The following is a 27952-nucleotide window of genomic DNA, read 5'->3' as shown; positions in this document are numbered from 1 at the left end:
CTACCATGTGAGGTTTTCTCGTTGTGAAGCCACAACTCCTGAACTCTTTTGCACGGTACAGCAAATTTCATGGAACTGGTGGAGATAAGGCCTTCTGTAGCCAATGGCTTTGTGTTTAGCTCATGTCCCTGGGAAAGGGTAGCTCAGCTCACTCTTAGCTCGCTACTGTATGGTGTTCTAGCTGGTTTAGGTCATCTTCTGAGCCTCTTAACCTGTCCCATTCCTTTATAGGGATCTTAATGCTGGAAATCTGAGTATTAATATTGGATCCTTCACTGAAGGAGGCTTGAAAACCTGACTCCTAAGGGCTCTAAAACCAGATCACAGATAGAAATATATTTGTAATAATAATTGAAAGTTGTTTAGATTCAGCTCATGATTTTAGACCTTCCTGATTACACCTTTTCTGGAGTCACTGGAAAACCAGCTCATAAGCGTTGCTCTGCTGTGGGCCAACAAACCACCGACTGATGTGTTCAGGGACTGTTCTGAGGAATTTCATCTGCAGTTCAGAATTCTTAGTGGCATTTTGTACTCCTCAGTGTAAGCTGTGCCAGTTCAGTAAACCCACGGATTGTTCTGCAACGTAAGAGGGCAAATTTTCAGGTATCTTGAAGCAGTGTTGTATTTTAATGGTTTGGAAATCATTCACATGTAACCGTAATTGATTTGTTTATTTAGACAAATGAAAAATTATCTCATATTTGAAGGTACATTAAACTCTAATGTATTTGGTTCCTTTTCTAGAAAACTGAACTGAGAATTCATTACTTTGCTTAAAGACTGCTAGAAGATGACCCTGAAAAGCGAAGGAATTCTGAATTCTTATAGAATCTCAGAATCTGGGATGATGTTCCTGCTGTTGTAGTAATATTTTGTACTACCTTTGAGCTAAACATTTAAGGACTAACATTATTGAAACTTGAATGATTCACAGCTCCTAGGTTACAAATAAAATAAATTTAATAATGCCATCCTCAAAACCATAGGAACATTAATTGTTTTGGAATGTGTTTGTGGACGGGCCTTCAGTAGTTACTGGTCTTGCTGATGTCAGATGATGAAGAGAATATCATCTTTGTAAAAGAATAAGCGAAAAATATGTAAAGCTGTCACTTTAATATAGAAATAATTTTACAACCAACATCCCTGCCTGTTTTTCACAGGGTTACATATGATCATCACATGTAAGCACTAATAAAGTATGAATTCAGTACGTTGTTGGAAAAATACAGTACAGCCCTGAGGAATTCTACTGGTTATTTTTGCTGCTAAACAAGTGTGGGGTGAATTTCCATGTAAATTTGTCAGAAATGCAGTTAAATATACCTCCCTTATCCTTTGAGGATGTAAAGGAGATTTAGGAATTGATCTATGTCTTGAAAGGTAGAGCCATTAATAACAGAGGGACTGTCACATACAGGTTTGGAAATTGTGTGTGGTACAAGGGATCCATCTAAAGAGGCTGCACCTTAGATTTTTAATTTTGGTAATTGTATTACTGTTGACAACAGCTTGTTTTAACTGAAATACATAGTTTAGGCACAAGGTGCTTTAAAATGAGATGAAAGCTACTCTGTAAGTATATCTCTAGGATTTTAAAAAGCTCAGTGCACTGTAAGTTTTCTGTTGTTAGTTTATGTCAAATTAAAATAAGATTTAATCTAGCCCTAATCTATTGTGGACTTTTCCTAATGCACATTATGAAAAATATCATAATGTTCTGGTGTTTCTTTCTCTGTTACCCTTCTCGTTCCTTTCAAAACAAAACTTTGCAGCTAATTTTGGTGCTGATTCTCCCCCCCACCCCCCACCTCGGAGTATTTATTAACCAATATACAGGTAACAGTTACAACCTTGTGAAGTTTGCTTGATTAAAGTATACTTTACACTTAATTTTAAAAAAAATTAATATATGTTGTCTAATTCTGTGGAAAAGGGAAGTGCACTAAAATTAGACAGAAAACTAAGGCATTCATTTGCTATAAAGAATTACATTATAATATAACCTGTGTTTAAGATCTGAATCTTCAGAAATTTCACCTTACTATTGATGTGCTTTCATTCTCTACCTGGACTACATCTTACAAGTAGCTTTTGAAGAAAGTTATTTTTTGTCCTTCCTGAAAATCTTTTATAGTTTGGAAAACATTTTTCATACAAGCTATACTGTATAAAAATGTGATCACAGAATTTAATGTTTGTTTTACCAGAGCAATTCTAATCTTGTTTTTAGTTATGTGTGGTTTTTTTAAGAGATACTTTTCCCCTCTTCTGATTTTCTTATTGTAAAGCTGAATTAAGAAATAAAATGTTCAGAACCTCTTTGAAGACTGCTGTAACAATCAGACGGTTTCGTGTGCCAGAGACGAGTGTTGGCATGAGATGTAGTGAAAACTCAGGTTTGAACAAAGCTTATGCTGGAAGGGAAGTTCTGCTGTGACCTGAAGCCATAGTGCCTGTAGCTTAAATTTTCTAGAGTAACTGACTACTTTTCATAAAATTATAGAAATGATTGCACAGGAAGGACCCTCTAGCTTGAAGGTCACTAAAAAAGCAACCCTCCTGACGCAGCATGTCTTCTGACAGGAGGATGCTCCCTGAAGGGCCCCTGCCCCCTGTTCCTAACCGCAGTACACATAGGTGTCTGGCTTTTAGAGATGGTACAGACATTCTCAAAGGTACTTAACTTTAACTTCCCACTGAAATAAATGTAGGCGTGTGCCATCCTCGTTATTTATTCATGTTTCAATAAATCAGTCCCTCATTATTTTGTATTTTATCTTGAACTTTCTTAATGTTTAGTAACTGCTGTAGAGTGGATGCTTTGGCCATACAGAAGAGCCTGCTAGCTCCATTTTGAAGGAGGAGTCTCAATCTTGACCTTGTAATACAAAACATCACTTTTAAAACCATTTACTTGTAACTCATTACTGGGCCTCAGCTGCTAGGGGTATCTCAAACTCACCCTAACTTGAACAGATTTCTAGTTAGCTGGTATTTAATCTTAACGGTAAGGAAAAATGGTGGGGGTTTTTTTTGTTTTGTTTGTAATTTGCCCAGGTACAAAGAGACACAGCTTTAACTCGGAGAAAGAGGCCTAAGCAGATGATTGGCATTCAGAACTGGGATATGCTGGGTGCTCTCCCCAGGAGGGCTGGCAGTCAGAAAGGTGCTGCATAGCACTGGGAACATCTAGACCCAGCTCAAAATTGCCCTTTTGAAGCAAATGTCTAGCTAGCTTCCTGCAGTGAATCAAACTTTGTCTAAAAAGCAGATGAAACCAGATGGAAGACATTCCACCTGCTAATAAGTGTTCAGTTGAGGGAACCAAGAACCAAGCCAGGTATAAGTGTGTGGGACCAACCCTGGACTGGATGGATGTCAGGGGTCTGCTGAAGAGGGGAACACCATGATGAGGCTGAGGTGAGGGGTGGAATTAGGCAAAGACTTGATGGTTGTCCCTTGCTTAGCCCACAGGCCAGCTGTGCAAGCACCAATAACATGCCTCTTCCCCTCCCTATACTGCTCATGAGCTACCAGAAAATTAGGCCTAAACTTATCTCAAGAGCCTACATGGTTTCTAACAAAACACCCTGAGGGAAGTATTTAAACTGACTCAAGAAGCTGTCACCCACTTGCAACTAAACACTAATCACAAACACAAGTCGTGGTTGAGGGTTTAGTTGTATGGCTCCTTTAAATTACAGAAGCATGAACATTTTCACTGAACAAAATGGCCTTCCTCCCTCCTTGCCCTGCATTTATCTATGCAAACAGCCCTGTTCAGCTCCAAGAGTCATCGCAGGGTGTGATGTGGCAATTCAGACTCTGGGTACAAAGATACATGGGGACTAGGGGCTTCACACCAGCTACAAAATTGAAGAATGGGCGTAACCCAGTGGAATTCCCTCTCAGCTGGTCTGAGACCCCACCACCACCTTTGACCTTGCCACAGACTGCTGGAACACCAAACAGGTCCTGTCCCCTTTCCCCCAATCTCACATATCTTGCTGTACGAAGTTCTGTCTTACTATGGAGTGGGCTTACTATATAGGTTAAAGTGACTTGCTTAAGGACAGTGGAAAACTTAATAAAATTGTTCTATACATTAACTGCCTGGCATCTCATCAGTGAAGCACGTTAACAGAATCTGTCTCAATCTGGGAACAGAGCATAATGGGGGGGCAAGCCTTCCATCCACAGGGCCCCTGCTTGGCTCCTGCCCTGGTCCTGGGGTAGCACAGTCAGTGCTGATGGAGGCAGAGCTGCTGCCTCTCTTCAACTCATTCTAGCTCCCAGAGGAGCAGACTCCCAGCAGGGGTTACAGATCATCACAGGACACTCTGCACTCCTGCCATTAAATATACAAATGTAGCTTGTAATAACGGTTGCAGGTTAGGAACTGAAGGGCCTGCACACCTGTATTAGAAAGCATTAGGTATTTCCCTGCTTACTGTCTTTGCTGGAGTAGGGGGAAACAGTCAGGGTTTCTTTGTGTAAAAATCCACCTCCCAGGCCCCAGCAAGGTCAAAAGTATAAGAGTTTAAAGACAAAAAAGCAGATGCCAGCAACAGCAAGACCACGATACTTTATTTTATATTTACACAAACGTGCAAAGTATTTTTTGAGAACACAGTGGAGAGGAAGGGAAGGCATTTTACTGTAAGAGTAACCATAGGTAAACTGATCACGCTGAAACCAGAACCTGCCAATTCAAGAACGCGTGGCAGCAATTCAGTATCTTGGCCTCCGGCCTTTGCACAGCATATAGGTGAGCCTAAGCGCAAGTTAATGGAGGTGACGCTTGTCCAAGATTGCTATTTCTGTACAAGAAACTGACACTTACTGGTCTCCACAGTTTTGAGCACACTTATGTCCAGCCAGTAGCAGACAAACTGTCTCCCAAGATAACCTGGAAGCTACAGAGTTTATGTATAGGTTATGCACATAAAGTTTAGGGCTTCAAGAAACACTATATAACAGCTAGAGTACCTGCCAAGTGGTATTCCACAGCTTCCAAGGACCAGAGACCTTTGCCAGCTTACACAAATATTTGTAGTTGATTACTAATGAGAAGAAACTTTAAATCTCTTTCAGCTACTACATTATAGCTTTTCCTGCTCTTAAAGTCAAGCAACAAGCGGAGCAAAAACAGTGGGACTAAGAATTGACAATGAATTTCATATTGAATAATAAAGCTAGGATTCACCTTTTAAACAAACAAACAAAAAACACACCACAAAAAAAAAAACAGACCCCACAGCAAACAAAACCACATCACAAACCCCAACAATCAATTTGTTAAATTCAGCTCCATGTTTGCTATGATCAGGATAAATGCAAGGTATTGAAGAGAATGGGGAATTGCAAGGCTGCAGTGCTAACTGCGCAGAATTTCATGGTTCTGGACAGCAGTGCAGTGCCAACTGCTCACATTAAACGTTCCCATTTGCCTATTTATTGTTCTACAGAATTTATGTTTTCCTCTTACATTATAAAACTATGGTAGAACCACCACAATTTGCTTTTTTAATAAGGTTTTTAAAAGAAGGTTTGAGGCTTTTATAAGAACAAAACAGTAAGTTAACAAGATTCTCTATGCCCAATGTTTTGGTGTCCTATCACCTCCAGCTCCATATGCACTAGCATTAGATTACCTACAAGACTTCTACGCAGTTCTGTAGTTCATTGCGATTGGTCAAGAAAAGTTATAGATAGAAGCATACTTGACCCTTGCACTGATTAAGAATTATATGAAGGGGTTAGAGGTTACCTTTAAAATGTCATACCACTGTAACTTTTTCTGCCTTGAAGGGAATGTATTATCCTGCAAAATGGGAACAGGTTGTAACCATTTGTAAAGGACTGAAGACAGAGCTGTTGTGGTGTTCAGTTCACATTATTTCCAAACACATTTTTAGAGTATTTTCCTCTATGTGAGAGAGATTCATTCTTGTAAGACTAGTTTTCTTAAACTAAATTACTAGAATGGAAGAATAAATTGCATAAAATACCAGCGATTACTTAAATTAAGGTATTCCTCCTCCCACAGTTTATATATTTTAACTATACACAGGAAAAATGCTAAAGAACTTATATTCAGAGAACGCTGCCTACAGATACTGCTTCAGTAATGTATTATATTTGATTGCTTGCAGCTTTTTAATGTAGCATTAATTTCAGTAAGATTCAACAATTTGGAAGTTTTCTGAAACGGAAGTTTCAGAACTGAAGCAAAGGGAGCAAAAGCCACTGTATGTTTTGCAGCTTGCCAAGATTCTGTTTTACCAGGTTTGAGCTATCACACCTCCAGCTGGGATTTGCCATTATGAGCTGTTAAGAATTAGCTCTTTTTTGGTCCTAGGAAACATCTTTCTCCACCATTCTCATTCCTTTCCAAGCTACTTGCAGGGACAGCAGGAAGCCTAGCAGACACTGCTCAGAATTCCATCAATAAATTTTGTCTTCCAGGAATCAGGACAATGAAGGGACAACTCACTCCCCCCACAAGAAGGGTCAGTTCAGGAGATTCAAAAGCCACTTGGCCAAAATCACTAGCAAAATGCTTGCTAGCACTTCTGGCACATGGCCACTGACTGGCACCACCATCTAGCATGACTGATCTTTATCTAGCAAGTACAAACTTGAAAAATAAAAATCTTCAGTAAGTCAGCTGAGAAAGATACCTATGCAAGAAAAACATTGAAGATAAACAGAATTACCTACAAACAAACCTCTAAAACCTAGCAGATGCAAGTTTTGTGTTGCATATGAAAATAGATTTAAATATATTTTCCCCCTAATTAGGATTTATAATACTGAATGTACACTTGTAGCTTAAGTTCTTGTACAATCTAAGATCTGGTTGTAAGTTTACAGAACAGTCTTATGATTTGCTATACATCATAGTCTTTAATATATAGCAGCTTCAGTATAAATAATACTTCACTTGTTAGCTATCATTCGGGTGGTTTTTTGTTTTCTATCATCTGACACAAGTGAGCACAAACACTTATGGAGCATTTTCTATTTAAAACAAGTAATTGCTAAAACGTGTGCTGTTCAGTCCATCTTCCTACAGCGTAAGTAGTTACAATGAAACAATTTAAACAGACTTGCCCCAAGTATCCTTTCCCTACCGTATTTGTCTAAGAAAGGATAGGATAATAACCAGTGGAACTACCATCAGTCACACATGTCACATCTAGCTGAGTTACCCCTGAACAACACTGAGTCTTTTAACCCTTCTTGGGATAGATTAACAGAAGTAAGACATTTCAGTGCTGCATTAAGATTTCAATTTTCCACCTCAAATAAAAACATCAGTTTTGCCCAGTGGATCTATATTCAAACTGCTCAGAAAGGACTCCTCCCAAACAAGACTGCCATCACACTGGACCACCAATAGGTAAGTTATGATTAGATACAAGTCACATGCATTTATGTCCTTTCCCTATTACGTTTAACCAGGAAATAACTTCACACCTCCTAACAGGAGTTACTCATTGCTATTAAGAAAAGCCCCATCATTGCCAAGTGTTATTAGCTCCAAGAAATATGATGCTCTGGCCTTTTAGTAAGGCCAGTAAGAGATAAAAAGGTAGCGTGAAGGGACTTGGCACCAGCTAAGTTTCATAGAGTAGTTTCACTTTAGAAAAAAGGATACAATAATAAAAACAGACTGTTAACTTAAAATGCACGCTAAATTTGGCAAGAAAACTTAGTTAAGAATGAACTAGTGTTATAGGACAACCTGTAAGTGTGCAAAAACATGGAGAAAGTTCATTTATCTTGATGCTATAAGCTAAATCCAGACACAGTCAGGTGCTGAGCATTATTCCTCGCTTCAAAGTAAGAGGTATCAGTTTCATCATCCGGCTGAGGTATAAATGGCATAGTTTGATTCTGTAGATTATCCCAGTCCACACCATGGAAGAGGCGGTGAAGTTTCAATTCTGAAACAGAAGTTCATATAAGCATTATAAACTTCCTTTTGTTCAAGCCCCATAGTCGCTTTGTTCTTTGATGCATAGCTGTCAGCAGATTCACTCTATTTTGCTGTTCTGAAAAATTCACAAAAATGCAAATTGTAACAGGGTTTTGATTACTATTGTCATGCCAACTAACCCTCTGGAGAGGGACAGCCTGTGGGAGAAGAAGCTATGTACACATAGTGGCTCAGAGGTGCCCTAGGGGCATTTCCAATGATAGGCCACCACAGAAATTTTAAGCATCACTTCAAAGCCTGTTTCTAATTTTGCCAAAATTCTGTGCTGAGTAGATACACGGAAATCACTCCCATGCTCCTCCACTCCAGGCCACCTGCCCTTTGCTAGCTCATGGAGCAGTCCTCCTCTGCTCTGTAGAGCCCCCTGTGGCCTACCACCAGACACAGAAGCCTAGACACCTTCATAGTGATGTTACCACTGATCACCAGATTCTTCTTTCCCAGCCTGACGGTAGAATAACTAACCAATCTGCAAGACTTTCTGACTCCAGGAGAACTCCCCTGCCCTGTCCTTCCTGACCAGGAGGCAACTTCGTGGCACGTGGGATCTGGTGTCTTTTGCATAAGCTGGAAACAGCCATTCCCTGGTGAAAGTGACTTTGCAACTTCAATTCAATCCAAGAAAGCACCTTTTCAGCCAGGTGGGATACAAACCCATGTTTTTATCAACTGCACCACAAAAATAAAAAGCAAATAGAAAAAATAAGTCAGGGAGGGGGGAAAAAAAAAAAGTCCCATTTAGAAAGAGGTCAAAGTTTGACCAAGACAAACACTCACTAAAAATTTTAATTCTAAGCACATACCCCAGGCTTTTAGCTGATAGACAGTAAGACACTTACTATTTCTACATTTCCCAATCAAATATTATAACAATATTAAAGTTTATTTTAGATAAAAGGCAATAAATCAGAGGGTTAGGCTTCTAACCCCTTCCAATAGCTTCAGAAACCTACACCTGTGGCAGGACACTGCACAGACCCACTATCTCAGAACTGTATGTCGTTCTGCTCTTAAAGTTCTCACGCACTCAAAGCTCTCTTCTGCTGAAAAGGGCAGCAGACTTCACTGCCTTCTCCATTGACGTGCACCATTGCTGGCAGTCAGCTCCTGCCCACGTCTTTGAAGGGAGGGAAAACCAAACCCAAACTTTGGATAGAAGTGTTCTCTGCCAAATGCTGCTTTAAAGCATCTCTTATCCGGAAATGCTGAACTCCTGGAAGCACAGCACCAGGACATGACATAACTGGGATTTTTTTGGTAAGTTAGGCTTCACACTGGAGAAACAGAGGGAGACGATGTGCCGTGGGGAGGCAGGAGAAGACGACAGTGATGGAAACTCAATTACAATGAAGAAAACTTAATGGCTGTCCTGAAAGCTACTTATCCAACTTCACTTCAGTGGCCTATAAATTGGATAAAGAGATCAAATACAGTTAAAGGTCCTGACAAAGAATGAATTTCCAATAACTTTAGATTGGAAGAAATCATTATGTCACCTAGTTTAAATTTCTGTGCATAACAGGCTTCAGATTTCACCCTATCATCAAGGAAGAAAGACAATAACTTGGTGTTTAAAACACTTTCAAATTAAGGCATCAGATGTTTTTTCAGAGACATTAAAGAGCCACAGAATTCCCTGTTGATGTCATGATCTTCATTTTATAACTGTGTGCCTCCTCTCATTTGAATTGGCCTGGTTTCAATTTCTAGCCTTTAGTCTCTTTATGAGTAACATTTACATAATAATTTCCTTCTCTAGTGATTTCTTGGGCAGTTCTCATGAGATTTTGTCCTCTTTTTCCAAAACATCTCACTCTAAGATTCCTTCATGTTATCAATTTTTTTTAATTCAAATATACTTGCTGTTACGACAGCAAATGTTTGAAGTCCCACAAGGAAAAATAAACTATATAGATTTTGTACAGTATATATTTTCTAGCTCCAAGTTCCACTACACATTCAGTAAGGACAGGCTGATTCCTAAGAAAAAGCTCCTTTGAATTAACTTTTGTACAAGGCTTCTCTCCCAAACCATAGGCTTTTAATCAAGGTTCCTAAATTCAGTTAGGTCAAAAACCCAAATACCTGTTACTGAGATAAGAGTGAACTTTGGTACGTAAGATGTCAAACACTAGAACTCCATAGCAAAACAGCATTAAAGCAAAACAAAAGTTCAATAAGAAAACCATTACACCCCCCCAAAAAAATTTTCAAAAGGGCAAAATCCCACAAGAAATAAAGAAAATACCACAACTACTTAAGTGTTCTAGCACTCTACATGGAACATAAATAGGCATTAAAGTTTATTAGTCTGAGCTTCAGGGGGTGGACATCACCATTTTGAAAATTTTAAATAGTTGCAAAGAACACGTGAGAAATTTAATACTAACCCTTCAGTCCAGCTCTCTTAGTACTGTCAACTGTTAGAAGAATATCTATTGCATTCTGGGCATTATCAGACAGCTTTTCTTCACCCTCAGGCCAGGGAATATCTACAGACAAAGATGCAGATGAGTTGGTAACTCAAACCATATAAGAAATGTTGGAAATACATATTTGCCCCAATTACTGAAACAGATTACCTCTTTTCAAAATATTTTGGAAGACTTGTGTTGGTGTTTCATCATTAAAAGGTGGAATTCCAGTTAGAAACTCAAACAGACAAACTCCAAGGGCCCACCAGTCTACAGCAGAACCTGATAAGAGAAATCCAGGTCATTATACTAACACAAAGGTTTAATGATATTTGCAAAGATTTGAATATCAGCCATGGCAGAAATTGAAGAGTTTAAATCCTGAAAAATTTCTTGGAAATGAAGGAGACAAAATAAGTTGTACTTAATAATCATGCATAAGATTAAAAATATATTCAAGGGCTTTTTAAAGGCAGTCTGCTCCTTAGTGCATCATAGATAATACCAGGGTTTACCGATAAAAGCAAGGGGGCTCTTAAGAACAATTTAATTATTGACTCCCGTCACAGAGAATCCAGGAGCCAACTTCTCCAAGAGACTGTTTTGTGGTAAGAAAGAGTTGTCTTTAACAACTACTCTAAAGCCTGGATGAATGCTCCATGTTTCAACCCCTACCTTTCTCCCAGTTCTTTTAGAAGACCCCAAGAATTCAAACTATAGAACTTGATTTATATTTGTCTAAATTTATGTCAAAATATTGATGACAGTGTATAGAATGAGCCAGCACACAAGAAGGTGGAATTACTTTCCATTACACTGAAGTTGATTAGGGCGATGCATAGTTGCTAGCTCTCTCCCTTGTTATTAAATAATTTTTGGTTTTCTACATTCCAGGGTTTTTTGCCAAACCCATCTCATTAACCTACTTAAAAAAAAAGCAGGCAAAGCAATCCCAGACACCACTGCATGCATTCTAAGCTTTCCACATCTTTAAGCCATGCCCACTCCACTGTATAAAGAATAGATGCCACGCTTCCTGCAAAAAAAATCCTTGAAAGAGTAAGTGTAGTTTTTCTTGGCATATAAAAAATGAAAACACCTCCAACAAATGTTTTGAGCCATTTCAAAAGGACTTTTGACTAAGTATGGAAATGCTGAAAACTGAAACATATAACCAGTAGTCTAATGCACTTTAGCAGCTTTTAACAGCCCTAGGAGTGCCCCACCAAGCCAGGCATATCAAAGCAGTGAGATCACATCCACTGTTCTTAGAGGTACTTGGATGTCAGGTAAAATATTCGCAGCTTCAGTCAAAGTCTACTAAGATCACAACTCTGAACAATGTAGTAACACAGGTTTCAGCAGCAATTTTTCCCATGTGAGGGTTAACTAAAGATTAGATTAGCTCCTACTATAACCTGCTAAATCACATCTTGTCAATACTTGAAGCAAGAAACAGAAATACCAGGTCTTGAGCATCTGAGCCTTTTTCACCCATACACAAAGTAATTCAGACTGATCGCATAAAGTGAAAGGAGGCAGTAAGAAGTGTGTGTGTCTGATTTATTTCATGTTACACAATGTCTTTAAGAATGTGATTTTACTCCTGAAGTATAGGCTTAAGTGTGATTTCTGATAACTTAGTCACAGTGATACTGATGTTTCCTGAATCTTTTGTGGAAGTATCACTGTTCTTATGCGGAGTGCATATTGGACATATCTTTCTACACAGAAACATTGTTCACCCAAACAATTTTCTTGGAAATTGTGATCTAGTTATACTTTGACTGTTCACAGTTATGCAGAACACTCCATTTCTGCACAGTATATAGCACACTCACCAGAGATCAGAGTCCCTGCATATGAAAAGACAATGAAGCAAGAACAATACAGTTATTGCAAAAAACCTAACAAATACAAACATCAAATATCAAGTATGATTCTCTAAAGGCATAGGAATGCAGAGTTTTTTTCTTAAGCTAGTAACTCAACAATAAAGATGGCAATGTTAAAATTTTTATTTCTGTTTCTAAATTAAATTTGTAACATGATTATAGTTTAGGATTATAACTGATTTACAACATAACAACACCACAAATATTTAGTGAGGGAAAATTTTGAGTTCCAAAGCCAGAAAACCCCGGCTTCACTGAAGTTAATGGGAGATCTGTCATTCCCTGACATAAATCCAGACCCTTTGCAATTATTGAGTGTTTTCAGGACTTCAGTGATAACTTGGAAAGAAATCACCTCACAACCAAGTTTCACATTGTCTAAGTAGCATTGATTACATTTCCAAACTATTATCCAGTTTTAATGCCTTCCAAATAACGAGGATTCCTAAATGGAAGTGCAAAACAACTACATATGTTTAGTAATTTTAGTCATTACATTGTTAAATCTCTTCATGCAGTTTTAGTTAATGTATATTGGCTGCATACAGCAAAATTTTGCTGTTCCACAGATTAGTAATCTCTGTTTCTCAAGGAAGATCTCATACCTCATATACTTTCCTAAGACTATTAGCTCTACAAAATGAAAGTATACTTTTGAGATGGAAATAAAATGTAAATACAAATACAAGTGTATCAGGGACACACTGCATTTATTTTTTGTTTATGGTTCTTGCAAGTTAGCAGGAAAATATTTCAGACTTTTTGTTGATCTCAGTGGAGCTCAAGATTTGACCCAAAAGAAATTTATGCATTTCGAAGTTGCACTATTTTATTTTCTTAAAGTATTTTGCAAAGAATTACTTGATAGCTACTCCCGTCCACTTATATAGAAGATCCTGCCAGAAATCTCAAGTGTTTCATGAGGTCACTCAACTCAATAACTGATTTTAATGCAACGATGCACATAATATCCATAAAATGGAATACATTCTAAGAATAATTGAAGGCTTAATCCTTTCATATTAAATGTCACTAAGATCCCCCTCCCCACCCCAAAGAACCTTTAAGGACACTCAGGATGACCAATTCGTAATTCCTGAGCCACATACAAGTCTCAGGCCACCTAAGCACATTACTATTAGCAGCAGGCAAGACTATGCTGGACAGTCAGAACCTCCAGTCATGTGCAAAAAAAGAAATAAATGGAAGGAGCTGCTGAAGCAAACACAGCCATCCATGTTGGCAAAAGCTAAGCACTAAGTATTTTTAAAGAATTCACTATCATGTTACTTTAAAGGTTTAAACCTCTAGAGGCATTTAGAAATATAAATATGTCACCTTCCAAGTATTTACGAACCCTGTGGTTTGTTTGTTTGTTTGTCTTACCATGAGGCTTTGTCAGAAGCAGCTCAGGTGCCAGGTAGTCTGGGGTCCCTAGGATGCGTTCACCTTCTACTGGGGCAGCTCCTCTTCTTACGCTCTTTGGAGTCCTATATGGTGTGCCAGCATCTCCCTGATGAGGTGTCTTAAAAGATGCAACAAAGGTTTCGCACGTCAAACAAAACCAGCTGAGAAACTCCCATTTCCAGGCTTAGTAATGGGTATAACAGTTGATACTTAAGTTCAAGTCAAGAACATATCACAAAATGTACAAATCCTGAAAATCTATGTGTGAGATGTGCTTCCATTTATCTCAACCATCTTAAAGAATAAAAAGTTCATTGATGCCTACTCTCTAGGATAATTTTCCCCAAGTTCTTCCTCCAGTGACAAATCCCCAAGTAATGTCTACAAAAAAAAGCCCACAAAAAAACCCAAAAAAACCCCCCAAACCAACCGAACTCCAATCTTAAACTTCTCTTCAAATCCCAATCTGAAGATAACCTACTAAACAGAATGTCAAAATAGCCTTCAATTTTAACACTAGGTTCTTAATATTAGCCAACAAAAAGAAAGCATATGTCAAATACCTCTAAAATAAAAAGGAGAATCCTGACTTTTCTCACACATTGCATATCAGATGTACTCAAAAAAATATGTAATGGGCCCTTTATTGTTTAACCTGTATCCTATGGGTTGCATAATGCCGACAGACGAAGTTCTGCTCAAGTTAGACTTAGTGACTGTTTACAGCTACACAAACCTTCTGAAACTAATTTAGGACACTATTTGAAGATAAAATATGCAGCTTGCAGAGAGATCAATAAATTCTCATATCCAATAGTCTGACTGCCATGAAAGACTTCCTGTTATGACCTGGAGAGACTAAATTATTTTGCAGAGACCCTCATTCTTTATTTTTCAAAATACCCTTAATTCCCATATAGCTGGTATAATTTTGTTTCCAACTTCATCTTCAGTCCAGAGATCAATTAATTATCTCTATGCCATAAAGGCTATGGAATCCACTACTAAAACAGAAAACAGGTAAACAGATCACAATGATGTAATTTTAAAAAGAATCACAAAAGTATATAAAAAGAGGTATCCTCCTGTTCAAATTTAAGTTACCAAAACATATAATGCCATCCATCATTTATTTCTCAGGAGATGAAGTACATGTTACTCTGACTCCATTTCAGCTGAATGCAAGCTAAATTTCATAGTCAATTAAAATTTTATACAGATGAAACAGAAGCTAGCAATTCAAAGAAAGACATGAGAAAAAAAGGCTTCTTCCAGATTGTTTTGAATGTCCCCTTTTAGTACACCAAATCATTCAACACACTGCCAGTTCTATCAGAAACCTTTTAATCCTACAACTAGAACCTAATTACCGATGAATGACTTGTAAAGCTATGCCAGAAATGAAACAGGGAACACTGATTGAAAGGTATACTTTTACTTTTCCCCACATTGGGGCTCTAATTTACTTTCGGACAATAAGATTTTTACTTACTATCAGAGGATTAAAAAGGTCAAAGCAAAAACCTCATAATCTGCAAACAGCTATTACTGTCCATCAATCCATGTAATAGTCTTGTAATTGTTACTTGACAGTACTCATTACATCATCACTTTTACCAGGATTAAAAAAAAAGAAAGTAGCAAGCACAACAGCAATTATTAGCTGAACAGCATTTGCAGACCGTCTTGGGAGGGATGCAGGATAAAAAAAAGGAAAAAATCCAAGACTTCCCATTACATCAGGAAACTTATAACTACTCATAGGAAGTACCACAGTGCACTAAAAGCAGGATGAGACAAAATAGCACAGGCTTTCTTTACCAGTTCACTGTAAGAACAAAGGATTTCTCAGAGAGGTGGACAGGCAATACATGTTGAACCAGAGGCAAAGCAGTGGACACAGAGTTATTGCTAAGCTCTTACAGAAATTCTACCTTTGGCCATACAAGTGCAATAAGTGAAAGCCTGTCAAGGGTCCCTCTGACAGACTACCTGAAACTACTTGAATCTTCCCTAAATTAACAACTGAAATAATTTCAGATCACTAATGTCTAAAGCATGCACAAATATTCTACATGTCTCCTCACATACCTGATAGACCCTATATGGTCTTCCTTTCTGTAATGGAGTAATAGCTGTTGGGTAAGAGCCACTACAAGCAGGTGAGAGATCCATTATATCTAAGGAAGCCATGCTACACGGCTCAGACACATTGGATATATTAATTGGACTATTATAACTTCGAAAGACAACAGCATTTTTTTTTAATATATTCAGTGCTTCCATCAGCTTTTCTGAAGGAGAAGGCACGGTGTCAAGGTAAGTTTCTTTCATGTGTTCCTGGTCATTATCCTTTTCATGATATAACAGCTTGCAGTCCTGGACAGTACGTGCTTCCTCTCCGTTTTGCGAAGCATCCTGGGACTCTGATGGTGTTATTACCAGGCCTTCTGGGTTTGGTTCCTCAAAGGAGAGGTCTTTAACACTTTTGTCCAAATCTAAAAGCTGCTTTTCTAAATGGCTTTCTGTAACAGACATTTCAGGAAACGATAAGTCAGAATCTGCACTGAGGATTCCTAGAGGTTTTTCATCATCAGTGCCTAAAAAACTTGAGTTCATGTACTCCTTTTTATCATCCTTTTCATAGTCTGCATCCAGATCACACATAAGATTTTTGGCCACAATTTGCGTAACTGATTTTTCTATTGTTTGCTGGTTACCAATAAAACTCTTAACTTCTTCCGTGCTTTTGCAGGTGTCATGTAGGCATCCATCACCACAAAGCATTAAGGATTGAATTTCTGTTGTCAAACCTGTCCTTTTGCTTGCTGGAAATTCCAAGATCTGACAGCCACGTTTATATTCTGCATTGCTTTTTTTAACATAGTTAAATTCCTGACAAGGACTAGTGTCAACTAATTCAAAGCTTCTTTTTACACCTGGCTTTTCAAAGATTTCTTCCTCTTTGATAGACTTGACAGGCTCATTTTGCCTTGACAGTGACTGCAGTTGATTGGAAGTTTCTGCCATTTCATTAGTCATATCTCTTTTATTTATGAAGAGTTTTTCTTCCCAAATCTTGTTTTCAGAAAGACATTTTCTGACTATGCCTTTCACATCCAGTGTGGTCACAGGAGTATCTGTTATATCAGAATGTTCACTTCCCAACTTCAGCCTGCTGCCAGAATCATTGCTGCTGATGGGAGAAACAGCAGACTCCAGTTCTTTTTTCTTTAAGGCTTTAATACCTTTGCTATTCAGTAAGTCTACATTTGAAAGGTGAGCTGACCCACTGTTAATTGTTTTGCCTGTTGTAGAACATAGTTCATCTTCTCCTTGCTGCAAATGAGCACATTAAGTTTTGAGTATCAACAAAAATAGGATTATGACATTACAGAAATGTGTCCTTTAAAATACCTTATTTCCACTTCCATAAAGATCTGCAAATTAGCAAGCATTACTTATTCTTCATAACCACTAGCAGTGACAAACGTGACTTAATACATTCAAAAATATTCAAAACTAAACTAGGGATAATTTGACCTTTTTTTTTCTAGAACATAAAATAAGCTTGCTAGAATACAATAGAAAAGGCAGTATTTTTAAATGCCTGAGGATGAAGACATATAGCAATTACAGCTGTATCTGTGATTTTATGTTAAGAAGTTAAGCTGCAGAAGTTCTCGGTTTCCAAGAAAGCCCAAACCAAAGAATGCCATCATACTACCCTGTGGCATATTATACTTCCGAGATGACTACAGGGAAGCCTGGTATTACTACTGTTTTGGTATCACAATACTAAAAACAAGGCCATGGGAAATGGATAGATAAAGAATTATAAATTGTTTTAAACAATTGTTTTTGTATGTGATCTAAGTACGAATCATGGCAAGGGACTAAATAGGACAGCAGAGTTTTCTTTTAGGTCTGCATTTGTACAGAATTTCATTAACAGTTTAAAATTGGAGAAAGTATTTTGTATCATATTACTGGTGTTAGGTTAGTTGATACAAAAATCCTTCAGTAATATAAACCTTAAACTTTTTTCAGGTTTTTAATAACTAGTAGAAGTTTGAAGTGTATTTTATTATTTTGCCCAAGTTCTGGCTTTTAAAGAAATGCTTTTGTCTGCACGCTAGGCTAATAAAGCTATAGGGACATGGTGGGCTTCCAAAAAGCCAGTGCTCCCAGCATTGCCCACTTTGCGAAGAATAGGGCTAAACCAGTGCTGTCCAGTAGAAGCCTTCTCTTTCACTCCTTTGCTGCAGGCTAAATGGCATTTGCTTTTCCTGTTATGTTGCACAGGACTACTATTTGAAGAGAAAATAATACTAGTTTGATCCAAAATTCCTACTCAGCAAAGATTACAACCCCTGCGCCCCCTCTCCTGTAGGAAGGCTTCTCTACACTTGAAATAACTGGGGGAAGTAAGTAGAACAGATCTGTCACAAGTGCACATACAAGAACAAGCTAATTTTCATTCATAGTGGGAAGATGAAACAGTCCTGACCTCTACATCTTTCTCCCACCTGGAGCTGCTGCAGCATTCTGATTCCATACTTGACAGGTAAGTGTGCGACTGACTACTGGCACTGGAGGTACCAAACCTTTTTCTTGACTGAAGTAGAGTAGGAGTTAAACTTCTCACTGGCATCACAGGAGGTAATTGAGAAGTATCCAGATCTTGAGAGGAAAAAAAAAATAATTCAAATGTTGATACAAAAAGGCAATGTATATTAGCCAGCTTCACACTATGTCAAGCTTTCACATTGAAGGAAGTTATGGAAAGCTGTGCACAACAATTTCTCTTTTCATCTTTCCTGCATAGTCAATTCTTTTTTTTTTTTTTTTGGAAGTACGGACTTCCAAGAATTTAAAAGCAGTGTGAACATAAGCACCATAATACCCTTCTTTACCATTTCAGGTTAGACATGAGAAAGCAACAAGATAGTTTAAATGAAAGCACACCTTGTTATATTAAATGATTTTCAATGAAAGTATGCCAAGAACTGACACTATTTCTGTGAATCTTAAAGGTACGTTTTGAATTCAGTGGCTGTGCATTTGAAAAAAAAAAATCAAAATATGACATAAGTAGTGTACGTGAAAACATGTCAGACCTTAAGTACCGGAGGAATGGTAGGCAGCAAGACACTGGTTGAAGTACACACAACTTTTACCAAGTAGGTCCAAACTACTCACATAAAATTAAAAGAGCACAACCTTACAGCCAGAGTATTACACAGTACAAGGCTTGGCATACTCACATGTTTTGAATAATTTAGTTGACAGAGGGGTATTTTCCTTCTGAACCATAGGTAAGGGAGAAATCACTCCATGCAGACTGTCAGATGATTCACTTGAATTGCGCCCTGGCATTCTCATTCCAACAGGACTATACTATCAGGCAGGAAGAAGCATAGTTAAAAAGTTTATGGAGCCGGAATAAAACATCCAGGATTGAGAGTGTAACTTCACACATTCTTTGTTATGTTTGCATTGGAGCTTAGCCATGCCCATTTACCAAATCTTCTGAAGCACAACTGATAGTTAGCAATTCAAAATATAGGCCTCAAGGTAATCACTTCAGAACTTCAGGGTACTGGAAACATATAATAAGTCATTCTACCAGCTGGCAGAAGAGGTGCAAGAATAGCCTTATCACTCCTATTATTACATTTAAGATAGTAAGTAAACTAAAGGAATTAAGTACTTCAAAGACAGACTTACAAAACCCAGAGAACTGATGAGAGACAACAATTGTCCTGGAGTACGTGAGTAGTCTTGTTTTGGCTTTGCCATTGATGGTGTAGTAAGGATATCTATCATATTTATCTCTACAGACAGAAAAAAAAGCAGCAGATGAGGTTTTCCTTTTGCTATTAAATAAGCAAAATTACAGGCATTTACTTAAGTTTTATTAAGAGGGAAAAAATCAGTCACATACTGAACAAGTATACAAAAGAAGCCACCAAACAGAAGCGAAGACATACCCATACATTCTGATTCAGCTCAAGCTGCTTCTTCCTGTACACCCATCATAAAATTACAGTTTATAAGTACAGAAACTGTAAAGTCCAATTTCTTTTCCAACAGACTATGTTGAAAGTGTTACGTTTTCTAACTTGATACCAGCTTTGGTTGTTAGGTAGCAATTCCAGCCTATGGCCCATGGGCTAAGATATTAAATTTGATTCAAAGACTGCCTCCTCTCCCAAAGACATCTCAAAAAGGCTACAGACAAATTTTTCATAGGAGAAAATCTAACCTTAGATGCCATTTTTTGCTCACTAGAGTAAGTAGGCTTATAGCTTACATATCATGTTCAGGTAGACATAATAATCTGTCCCCTTAGAACTTCACAATTAAAGCAGTATATTATAGAAAATACAGTATACTGATAAGAGTTTCCTCTGTACTCTTAAAACCATGAATCAGAAACTCCATAGGCAACTCTAAATTCCTACATTCCTTGAACTATATAAAAAGGATGTACGCACCAGCAGCTGTCTCAAAAAGCCCTAAATTGGTGCTGTGCAGCATTAGTTTGGCTGATATGGCTAAGGGGTTGGAGGTTCAGGAACCAGCTATTCACCTTGAGGCCTGCAGCCTATTGCCTGTGCCTATTCATCTATATTTGCTGCCACTTGAAAACAGTATGCACATATGCTAAAGCACTGATTCATAATCTTCTGCTGGGGACTCACCACCTCCCCCTGCCCCTCACATTAATGTCTGGAAAGTCCCAGTTCAGGCTGGTGTCGTGGTTTAGCGGCAGCTCAGCCCCACACAGCTGCTCGCTCACTCCCCCACTGGTAGATGGTGGAGAGAATCAGAAGGGTAACGCTCGTGGGTTGAGATAAGAAGAGTTTAATAATTAAAATTAAAAGAAACAACAACAGAAATGCAATGTAAATGAGAACAACGAGAGGCGCAAAGCCCCGGGGGAGGGGGGAAGGGAGGGGAGAGGGGGAACGAACCGCCGAAACAAACCGCACGCGCCGCAGCCGCCCGCCAACCCGACGCCGCACCGCTCCCAAGCCGCAACCTAACCCCCCTCAATATACGCGTCATGGAGTCACATGGTATGGAATGAACCTGCCATTGGCCAGTCGGGGTCAGCCGCCCCCACCATGGCCCTGCCCCTCCCAGCCCCCCCCCCACCACGCGGCAGAGCGCGGGAAGCTGGAAAGGTAGCCGACCCCCCCAGTGAGGAGAATTAACCCCTTCTCAGCCAAAACCAGCACAGCTGGAAATTAATATACACAGGGACAGAGAAACATGACTGAAGGACAGAAACAGCCAGAGAAACACTAAGAAAAAGCCAGAATTATTCATTCAAGCCTTTGAATTCTCTCAGTGGACTTCATAGAAAACTTTGAAATCCATACCCCTCAAGAAAAATGGCTCTAGATCATATTTCATACACCCTTGTCTCAAAGAATAAATCTTTTGGCTTCTGAAGTGCAATGCATAGAGCAAACCCTTTACCAGCATTTACCTTATCAGTACTTTCCTACTAGAAATCAGATATTAGTGCAACATTTGGGCTTATTTAATTGAAAGCTGCCCTCTACGAGGAGGTAAAGCATTCAAGAATATGGGAATGTGACACAAAAATATATTCTAATACAACGAAAAGGATAGAGACAACTCTTACCTCTGTTCAGAGTAACTCTAGAAAGGCCAAAGTCTGTCAACTTTATATGGCCCTGATTAGAAATGAGCATGTTGTCTGGCTTCAGATCCCTGAAGAAATGAATACAGTTGAAGTCAGCAAAAAGACAACTGAGCAATACTGAGAAAGTTAACTGACCAGAAACACTCAGTACAAAACATTGATTATAGCTGTTCCTCAGTAACATCTCTTCATGAGTAGAAGATTCCAATTGGAGGAATACAGTAACACAATTAAACATATCTAGCACTGAAAGTTATACAAATGTCTCTGTCATTGTAAAACCACCATGCGTAAAACCACCATGCAGGTCACAAGAGTTGCACATTTTGTGTTTCAGCAGGTTTAAGTTTCTTCCCAAGTACTACCATCACAACGTCTACTAATGTATAGCTCCTACACATGACAAGCAAACCTCTAGTGAAGTTTTCTCTGTAGCATTACTGAACGCAGCAACGAACTCTCCCTACAGGAAGTGCATTAGAGTAGTCAGTGTCCCTTTCTCCTACAGTTACAAGCTTGCAGTATCCAGTGTTCCTGAACTAACAGTAGTCATTTAAAAGCCACACGGCTAGGGGACCTAGAAGGCAGCATAGCTGCTAGTATCTGCTGGGCTGGGGGAAGGGCATGCAGGTAGGGGAAAGCAATATGGATTTGTCTGCTTAACATATATGGACAGATTTTATTTTGGGTGTTGTTTCATGACATTGCTGCAGTGTACACACAGAAAGAGCTTCCAGAAGCTCTAGCAAATAAGGTAGCTGTTACTATAAAATGGTGATTTGATAGCCTGGGTTTTTAACTTTTCACTTAAACACATAACCAAATACTTATTTGTAAGGAGAGAAAACAGTAGGTTTTACCTGTGGATTATCCCATGCCTGTGAAGATAGTCAAGAGCCAATGCTGCTTCAGAAATATACTTAACAGCCATTTCTTCATCAAAATATCCATAAATATGGAGAAGAGATTTGACATCTCCACCAATAAGGTACTCCATCACCTGCCATTCAAGTGGTTTAAATTTAAGACATATTTCAAATTTGCAAGTAAAATATAAACTAGCTTTCACCACTAGGAAAATAAAATTTCAAAGAGCGGAAGCTGATAGAAGGTTCCTTTTGCGAGCTTCATTTCCCACATAATACTCCTCACTTGGATAAAATAATTAAAGTTTCAGATGACAGAGGACATAAAACATTTTAATAGACCATTTACTTATTTTATATTATTTGCCTAGCCAACTTTCTGTAGTCAGCTCTCAAATAACTAGAGTAGTCAGCTTTCTAATTAACTTCTGAAAGATTTCTATATTATAGAAAATAAATCACAAAGCACTTCAGTGAAACTCAAGGCCTCAAGCCAGAGACCACTGATATTTTGATTTGTATAGAACAGGTATCTTGATTTTATTTTGCAACTGTTTATAGACAATAGATTCAGACCTGAGCCTTGTGTAATAAGTGCAAATTTCCAGAAATGTATGCAGTAAGAGCGCCTGTGTATTTAAGCCACGAAAAAGTGTTTAAAAAAAATACACACATCCCCCAAAAATTACGCAAAATGACATATCATTATGACCCATGTCCTATTCAACACAAAAGAAGAGTCAGCAGTGTTTCAGAAACTCACTCTTCTGTGACAAGAATTAATTTATGGGGTTTTGGTCAAGAAATCTCACCAGTACTTAGATTCCAATATACAATACTATTCCATATAAATTACTCTAGTATCTCCTTTTCAAATCCTTCACCCTGAACTCGTCTACTCCACGCAGCAGTCGACAGAGATTCCAGGAAAATAAGTCTCCATTTACACTCCAAATGCACTGTAGGAGTGCATAGCAACCTCACCTCAAAATTTAATCAAACTGTTCCCCATGTGTACTTAGAGCAAACCAGACCAACTACACCATACCCTTTGTAGACAGTCTAAATCTATACTACCTTTATGTGGAGGCAGTTTATAAAACCATATTCAATCCACAGTACACCACATAGAACAGCACTTACTTTTGCTACTCAGGTATCCTCTTGCCATCTAGGCAACTACCATAATAAATTTTGAGCACAGGTAACAAGTAAAACAGATTTCCTGTAAGTGAGCCACAGTGTATCTTTCAGTCACTTGGATTCCACTTGAACAGAATTATTTATTGTTTTGTTTTTCCTAAGATTTATACATATTCCTAAGACAGATTAGCTATTAGAAAAGCCTCTCCTGTAAAAAAAGGGAACACAGGTGTAAAGATCTCAAAGATACCAGGGGAAGAGAAATATTTCGCTTGTTCAGCCATTATGAGAAAGAAGAAAGTAAGAGTGACTAAGGAATACCCACTTACTACCATGAAAATGTTTAGACACGAATATAGTTCTGCACTCCATTTTCAACACTATTGAAACACCACAACCATTAATTTACTCACTAAATAGATGTTATTAGCCGACTGAAGCGAGTAGTATAAGTGCACAATGAAAGGACTTTTACTGAGAGCCAACGCATCCCTCTCTGCCTGGACTTGGTGAACCATATTTTTGTTGATCATGTCTGCTTTTTTCATCACCTGAAAAACAAAACAAAATAAACTAGATAAACATTATTTTCTTTGCTCAACCCACAGTTCTTTAGTCAATTCATTTATTAAAAAGCTGTGGATGCCCCATCCCTGGATGTGTTCAAGGCCACGTTGAGCTTTGAGCAACCTGGTCAAGTGGAAGGTGTCCGTACCCATAGCAGGGGGGTTGGAACTAGATGTTCTTCAATGTCCCTTTCAACCCAAACCATTTTCTATGATCTCTATACTTCAAACTTGCATATATATGTACACACATACATAAAACAGAACTATAACTTCATATACAGACAGAATTTTAAGTCACAGGTTATTAGAGAACCCTTCATTGCTCTCCTTTTAATTCAGTCCTGAATAGAAATCACACTACCAATATTTACAGCAATTGCACACACTGGAAAAGGAGTGTTTAGGCTGTATGTAAAGTTAAGCTGTCCCGAGTTAATCCTCTTATCCACACACTTATCCACAACTCAGAACCAGGAACAAGTATTCAATGCTTGGATATACACTTGCTGACCTTCTTTCCATTGCTTCAGAGGCTGAGATACATGGCCTGAAGACTGAAAATAGAGTGCAGTAGTAAGCCATCCCATCTTGGTATCCTCAAGGGCAAGACTGCAACTATCCCAGCCTCTAATGCTTAACTTTGCAGAGAAAGCAAGTTCTTACTTAATTTAAAATTTACGATCAAGTCACCCAACAAATATTTGTTTCCTTGTGAAGAAGCCTCAAAGGCAAGCAACTCACAATGAAGAAATAGCAGGCTTAACTGTGGATTAGGCTCTAATTCCTGTATTGAATCATTCCACTCTGTGTTGATGCCCACTCAGTATTAACCTTGACTAGAAGATGAATAATAGCACAGCTGCTAGGTATTTAGGTACGCTACATACACATTGGAAGTCTGCCCATCTTCAGCATCTTTGGTCCAGATATGCATGGTGATATTAAAGCAACTTTAGTTTCTCCATTCGCTATGCAACACAACTGAAAAGTTGAGCCTACAGTTACCACCACCATTCAATAACAGAACTTAGTTACATAAAAATAGCAAGACAGAAGAAGAGTATTTTGATACCTTCTATGTAAGTGTTGAGCTTGACTGCAAAAATATTTAGCATATATTATATTCAGTAGCTTGGATAGTCCATAAGTCTCACTGCAATAGGGATAAAGGATTTACACAAAAGGTTTTAGGTCACAATACCTTCAATAAAGTCGTATAAGATACTAAAGTAATGCAATTAAACCACTCTATATGCGGTACCTAAACTGCAGAAAATTATTTCCCACAGCTATCATCACTATTATCAAAGTTGATACAAAAATTTCCAAGACATACACAGAATGTGTCGAACTACACTTTTAAAAAGTGTTGACCTTAATGTACAAATATTAAGCACGTGTTAAACATTGTAGCTGTGAACAATCAACAAATTTCACTGCAATGTGATAAAGGATTTACACAAAAGCTTTCACCTCAAAACACTTATAAGAAAAGTAATGTAATATACATAGCTCTGAAGAGGAACATCTATTTTGCATGACTATTTTTACATTTCCTTTTATTTATGTGCTACACAGCTGGTTATAATCCTTTTAATTGCAGAGTCAAGCTCATGAAAACCATCGGTAAAGCATTTACATTTTTTACAAGCCTAGTTCTTGGTCCTTTTTGTATCAACATAGGAAATGCAAGGGTTTTTTTAAAATGTTTGCTCAGTAAAAATCATTTTTATAATTTGCTCTCTTTATACATCTCAGAGGCAGACTTTTCAGACATGAACAATTGTGAGAAGACCCCTCCAGTGGCACGACAGCTGAATGTGTTCAAGCATAACAGGCATTGACAAGCAAGAAGGAAACAGGAAGGCTTTTGGCGTAGTTTCCTCGACATTTAAGGTTCTTCTAAAAGCGGCGGCCGTTATCAGGTGCTCCTAACCAAAGCCTCCGGGCGGCCAGGAGCGTGAGAAGTCCCTCTCCCCGCCGGGGTTCAGGGAAAGCGGGGGGCGGCAGCGGGCGGGGGGGCCCCGGGGCCGCCCCTCCCTCACCTTCACAGCGTACAGCCTCCCCGCCTTGCGGCCCAGGTACACCTTCCCGAAGGCGCCGCGGCTGATGGGCTTCACGATGGTGAACTCCTCGATGGAGGGGGGCCGGGGTACCTCGATGCACCTCGGGCCGGCAGCCGTGGGGGCAGGGACCCCTTCCTCGGGCCGCGCCCGGGCCGCCGGCTCCACCGTCCCCATCTCGCGCCCGGGCCCCAGCGCCCCGCGCCGATTCAAACCGGCGCGTGTCGCGTCGCGTCGCGCCCCGCCCCGTGGCGTGGCGTCACCGGCCAACGGGCGGACGCAGGGCAGGAAGGTGGTACTCTCGCGAGACCTCTCGCGCGGCGACCGTTGGGGCCGCGGGGAGTAGCCTGTAATGGGGAGGGGAGGGGAGGGGCGGGGAGGGGAGGGGAGGGGCGGGGAGGGGAGGGGAGGGGCGGGGCGGGGAGGGGAGGGGCGGGGCGGGGAGGGGAGGGGCGGGGCGGGGCGGGGCGGGGCCGGGAGGGGCGGGGAGGGGCGGGGAGGGGAGGGGCGGGGCGGGGAGGGGCGGGGCGGGGAGGGGAGGGGAGGGGCGGGGCGGGGAGGGGAGGGGCGGGGCGGGGAGGGGCGGGGAGGGGAGGGGAGGGGCGAGGCGGGGAGGGGAGGGGAGGGGCGAGGCGGGGAGGGGAGGGGCGGAGCCCAGTCCTTTAGCTGTGCTTCAGGCCCCCCCCCGCCGGGGCCCTTTAGGTGCGTGCTGGTAACCGCCGCTGCTGTGAGAGGCGCCGTGGCTGGTGTTGTGTGCGGGCTACTGTGTGGTGGTGGCTGCCGTCAATGCCCGCCTTTCGGTCCCACCCCGGCGGTGCTGCTCTGGGGAGGTGTCTGGTGAGCAGTGTGCTCAGTTTTGTGCGTAACCAGAAAGAGTTAAATATTTATTATTGACACAAGCAAGCTGAATAAAGTTGGTTTCAAAGTTACCTTTGTTACCTCAAGCGTATATATGTTCTTGGATTAAATGGAAGTAGCACAGCAGTTAGTTAAGAAAGAATCACAGTTGGGAGTAGAAACTAGCAACCGATAATCTTAACAAGCAGTAATGCTTAGGCCGGACAAGAGGGTATTAGCAGCGCATGCCTCACTAACGAGAACCTCCTCAAAAGAGTACAAGTAGTGAAAACATCCTGCCACAAAAAAGGCTGTAAAGATGAGAGAGAGCCACAAATCAGTCAGCAGTGATAAAAAGGAGCATCTGGCCCCAGAAGGCCCTGAAAAACTGGGCAATTGCTGAAGCACAGTGTTTGGGGGAAAGGTAATTCTGTTGGGGAGATTGTGACCCCTGACTCAGTTGAGGGACTCATTTTGAGTATGGCCAGTGAAATAAAATCACACTGTAGCCTTAAGTGGAAAAGGAAGAGGAGGATACTCAGTCAGGTCAATGATTATGTATTACATAGGTGGTGTGTGTTAACTGTCATGTGTAAATGTCAGAATTAACTCCGTTATGTGTGCTTGATTTGTGGAAATACTCCATTTTGCACAGAATAAAACACTGTCTCTTCTTTAAACATACTTATGTGCTTTGGGAGTTATTTTAAATTACAGGTACACCTTTGAGGATTGTGATTGTTGCTCTAGTGCAAGTATTTCTAGTAGGCCCTTGTCACTATCTCTGGCTAGACTGTATTGCTTCATTACAGCCTTCCCAGCTTGATCAGGACTCCCTAAAAATTTCCACCTTCTCTTTATTGTTTAGAGCAATTAAAAAACAAAACAAAACAAAACCACAGCATGCATTCTGTGGTGGTTTGGAGGTTTTTTAGAACATTCATTATTTCAAACTGTCAAAGCTGTTGATCTGACTAATAACTACTGAATTTGTCATCTAGGTTTCTAATTTAGCAGTAGGTTGTGACTTGCTATGAGATGAGCAGGTAGACTCTCTTCTCATTTC

The 27952-nt window shown here is 39.7% G+C and overlaps 2 protein-coding genes across 3 annotated transcripts in view; one reads left to right on the top strand and one right to left on the bottom strand.

Annotated features, from left to right (window-relative positions):
- Window positions 1-2331, top strand: part of ACBD5 (acyl-CoA binding domain containing 5) — a 31140-nt gene extending 28809 nt beyond the window's left edge. For both annotated transcript variants that reach the window (XM_075082589.1, XM_075082590.1), the window contains one exon: window positions 748-2331. In XM_075082589.1, the coding sequence (XP_074938690.1) occupies window positions 748-760 (13 nt within the window). In that variant the 3' untranslated portion in view covers window positions 761-2331. The remainder of the gene's footprint in view (window positions 1-747) is intronic.
- On the bottom strand, window positions 1478-26298 carry MASTL (microtubule associated serine/threonine kinase like). The gene is made up of 12 exons (XM_075082588.1): window positions 26032-26298; window positions 23831-23968; window positions 22269-22408; window positions 21388-21476; window positions 19458-19564; window positions 18995-19127; window positions 18238-18410; window positions 15819-17066; window positions 13707-13845; window positions 10594-10707; window positions 10402-10503; window positions 1478-7958 (listed from the first exon to the last, which is right to left on the bottom strand). Exons 1-12 carry the CDS (start codon window positions 26224-26226, stop codon window positions 7801-7803), a joined length of 2736 nt encoding a protein of 911 aa, XP_074938689.1. The 5' UTR covers window positions 26227-26298; the 3' UTR covers window positions 1478-7800.
- Window positions 26299-27952: the final 1654 nt, after the last annotated feature.

The sequence above is a fragment of the Phalacrocorax aristotelis genome, chromosome 2 (genome assembly GCF_949628215.1).
Source record: "Phalacrocorax aristotelis chromosome 2, bGulAri2.1, whole genome shotgun sequence".
Classification (NCBI taxonomy): domain Eukaryota; kingdom Metazoa; phylum Chordata; class Aves; order Suliformes; family Phalacrocoracidae; genus Phalacrocorax; species Phalacrocorax aristotelis.
The sequence above is the reverse complement of the archived record's forward strand: the minus strand, read 5'-3'. Positions and strand labels throughout refer to the sequence as shown.